General features: G+C 37.2%; 1 protein-coding gene across 1 annotated transcript; it reads left to right on the top strand.

The window, feature by feature from the left end:
- Positions 1–935: 935 nt before the first annotated feature.
- On the top strand, positions 936–3,703 carry LOC139737617 (LIM and SH3 domain protein 1-like). The gene is made up of 2 exons (XM_071648297.1): positions 936–1,770; positions 2,866–3,703. Exons 1-2 carry the CDS (start codon positions 1,591–1,593, stop codon positions 3,100–3,102), a joined length of 417 nt encoding a protein of 138 aa, XP_071504398.1. The 5' UTR covers positions 936–1,590; the 3' UTR covers positions 3,103–3,703.

Raw genomic sequence — 3,703 nt, 5'->3', positions numbered from 1 at the left:
TGCGTGCATGTATGTAAGTGCAATATGTTTCACTCTAAAAACAGATATTACAGTGTGGTCGACAAGACATTCTTCAGCATTTCAGGTTTCTAAACTGCTGTATTGATGCTCTCTAAAGAAAGTGTGGAGGTGATACATGTTTTATTGTGTGTGTGTGTGTGTGTGTGTGTGTGCAAGATATTGTGTACACATGCAGCAGGAGTATTCTTGTTTGGTATGACATTCCAATATGTTTTTAGTTCAATGATTTGGCTGACCTGTGGCTGTACTTTTTCTTGGCTCTAGAGACAGTTCGGTTTCATACAATGAGCTAATTTTGTTGCACATGCATTGCTCATAAGAGATACGTGTATGTGTGTGTGTGTTTGTTTTACTTTTTTGTAATATGGAAGGGTAATGCATCATTTCGATATCTAGAGTGCGTGCTAAGGCCCATATTCACCTAACATATGATTGAAAACTGCTGGATGTGAAACAGAAAGTTATCATTTATCTCTCCTACTTACTGTATACGCCATATATTTAGCGAGTCTAAATTTTTGCGAATCAGGACTTCCTGACAAATTTGCGAGTGGTTAAATTGGCAATTGTGGAGTACTGCACTGAACAGAGAAATGTATACGTGTGAGTCACATTCATATCGGGATCAGTGTCATTATTTTTGCATGTCTTTAATTTGGCGAATAGCACCTGACTCATGAAATTTGGCGAAAATAAAAACCTCCCGAAATATTTGGCATATAGTATTTGCAGTAAGACATGAAATCATTACCATACAGATACTCACTAGTATGGTCAATTATTTTTATATTATTTTGAATCTGAAATATTCATATGAAAATCTTTCCAGTATTGTAAAAATACTAATTTACAACTTTCAAGAATACCGTACATATTTATGATCCACTCTTGCAGTTCTATCCAGTGTGTGTGTGTGTGTGTGGATGGGTGTGTGTGTGTGCATGTGGATGTGCATTAGTTCAGATTAGAAAATTAATAAAAGTGAAAAGTCTTTTAAAGGCCTGTCCAAAGAGGGCACCTGTTCATGTTTAGCATGTGGAAGTGTGTTGTGTGAGTCTAATCTATGCATTGAGACAACCAAACTGTAGCTGATGGTAGCTGAAATTTATTTTATTTGTGCATTTATATAATATACCATGTGTACATATCTTATGATTAAAGGTCAGCATATTTGACATGTGAGTACTGAAGCTTTATGATTCCAAGATTATTGAGAGAAGCAGCAAAAATAAGTACAGTTAAATACAGTAGTTATCTCCTTTCAGTTTTGATATTTGATGTGGTATAACAGATGATTGGGCAATCAGTGATATATTTTATGATTATATAAGCAAATTGTGTGACAATCTTTGAAATTGTGAACTTGTACCTTGCTCATTTCAGTGTGAAAACAAACCCCCGAAAGCTGTAAATCTTGATCAGCTGTGAAATATCCCTATGTGACGGTGTACATGTATAATCATGTGTTTTAATATGTTCAGTTTGTGGAGCTTGTGTTAGAGAGTTCATGTCACATAAGCTGCATGCAGTGTGAGATGCATTTTATTGAGTCATTACCTATTACCACCCATGTGCTTTCAGAGGTTGTGCAATAATGCATACAAAAAAAAAGTTCTTTTGTCTGTCTCCATGGCAACACTTGATCAATCACCTTCTGTGTGTCCTTTTTCTGTCCTCCTCTTCACAATAACAGCCTACTCTGGCAACCAGCCCAGACAAGCTGTAGGATCACTATTTGATCCTCAGATGGTAAGTGATTATTTAAGAGAACAAAAATAAGGGGAAAAAAAAGAGGTGTAGGGAAATGATCTTGTAAAGATATACATGTGTGTGCTTTGTTTGCCATGTGTATTGTATGATTGGAAAGGCTGTAGAATCAAACAGGTGACAGAATTAAAGATACCCCCCCCCCTTTTCCTGGGAGCACTTTATGCTTAACACTTGTATTTGCCCACTTTATTCAAAAAGACTAAAAGTACATAGTTACTTATCTTTTATACTTGATGTTAATCTCTAAACAGCTTAAAGGGTGTGTACAGTTCTTGTCGAGGTGAGGATTTAGCTTTTAATGTTTTGCAAGATATTCAGAAGCCACTCTATGAGATGTCAAAGAGCATGCAATTCTAAGGTGTATCAAAAGTTTATTTGATGAAAATTGGTTTTGAAATGGCTGAGATATCCAAAAACAAAGTGAAACAAAGAAATCCTAATAAAAGGCGTGGCCTGTTGCCTTTTATTTCTATCACTTTTTTTGGATATCTCAGCCATTTGAAAACCAATTTTCATCAAATAAATGTTGAATCCTACTTGAAATTACATACTCTTTTATATTTCATAAGAGGTGTCTCATTATCTCACTTAGGAATGTTTACAACATGAATCCCCACCTCAACCAGCACTGTACAGTCCCTTTAAAGATGTGAAAGCTTTAATACCATGTGCTGTAGTAATTTAGAGTGATAGTTGATTGATACTGAAATTATAGTGAAGACTTGTTTTGGTTTTGTTCTAGAGTGGTAAAAGTGGTTTTTTTATGATTACCAGTATGTTGCCATGGACTAGAATTAGAAATACATCTCATATGGCATGCTGATTTGAAACTGAAAATATTTCTCTTGGGAATTGTGACTGCAACAGATACAGAATTAAGAAAAAATTTCAGCTTGAGTTGTATATTAACATGCTTTTGCTGACCAATTTCATCTGCCATCTTTTCTTTCCTTTTGATGAAGGGTATTAGAGATCCCCTTCACAGATTTGCACACAAGTTAAATGTATGACTGCGCTTGACTTTGAAGATAGCTTTCTCTGAGTAGTTGCATATTTCTTGTTTTCATTTGACAGCAGAGGCAACCGGCTCCGCCCCCACAGCAGGCTCCTCCTCAGAACTATGGGGGCGGCAGGCAGCAGAAGTACCGCGCCATGTACGACTACAACGCCGCAGACAGCGACGAGGTCTCATTTAAGGAGGGCGACTTGGTCGTCAACTGGCAGCACATCGACGAGGGCTGGATGACGGGAACCGTGGAGAGGACTGGGCAGACAGGAATGCTACCCTCGAACTACGTCGAGCTCGTATAGACGACTTCATAGCGTTAGACGACCCACAACGTTTTTTTATTTTACTGCATCGGCATTAGATATATTGAAGCTTTGAAAAGAAGACACTCTGTGAATGGTGGCTCCTGGTCCAACATACATTGTCAATGAATCAATTCAATTGAATCTGCTTCTTTTTGTTTCTTACTCTTTTGGGGATGTATACGATGCAAGTCCCTGATGCGAATGGCCTAGTGCATGTGATACATTGGCTTCCCAAACTACATCATGGTAGGCCTCGTTGGCAGCATTAATCGTTCCAAAAAACAGTATGAAGGAAATCTGGTCTGATTATGACACTAGGTGGTCATGAAAAGCAATGGTATGAAATGTGTATTATCCTATTTTTTTTTCCTTCATGTGGTGTGTTTTAAAAAATTGTATTTATATATTGCCAGGAACAAAGGAAACTTCCCATGTAAAAAAAAAAGAAGTCGTTATGGCACTATTTATGCACAGACATGCATAAATGAAGAATGAACAAATGAGTCTTCATACAACACACATTATTTTGGAGCGTCAGTTCCAAAGTGGCATGAACAGCTCATTGTAGATGTAACAACTCAGCATACTTTTTTGATGT

Source organism: Diadema antillarum, unplaced genomic scaffold, assembly GCF_040938485.1.
Source record: "Diadema antillarum isolate AM-2024a unplaced genomic scaffold, OU_Dant_1.0 seq00000696_RagTag, whole genome shotgun sequence".
In the NCBI taxonomy this organism is placed as follows: domain Eukaryota; kingdom Metazoa; phylum Echinodermata; class Echinoidea; order Diadematoida; family Diadematidae; genus Diadema; species Diadema antillarum.
The sequence above is the reverse complement of the archived record's forward strand: the minus strand, read 5'-3'. Positions and strand labels throughout refer to the sequence as shown.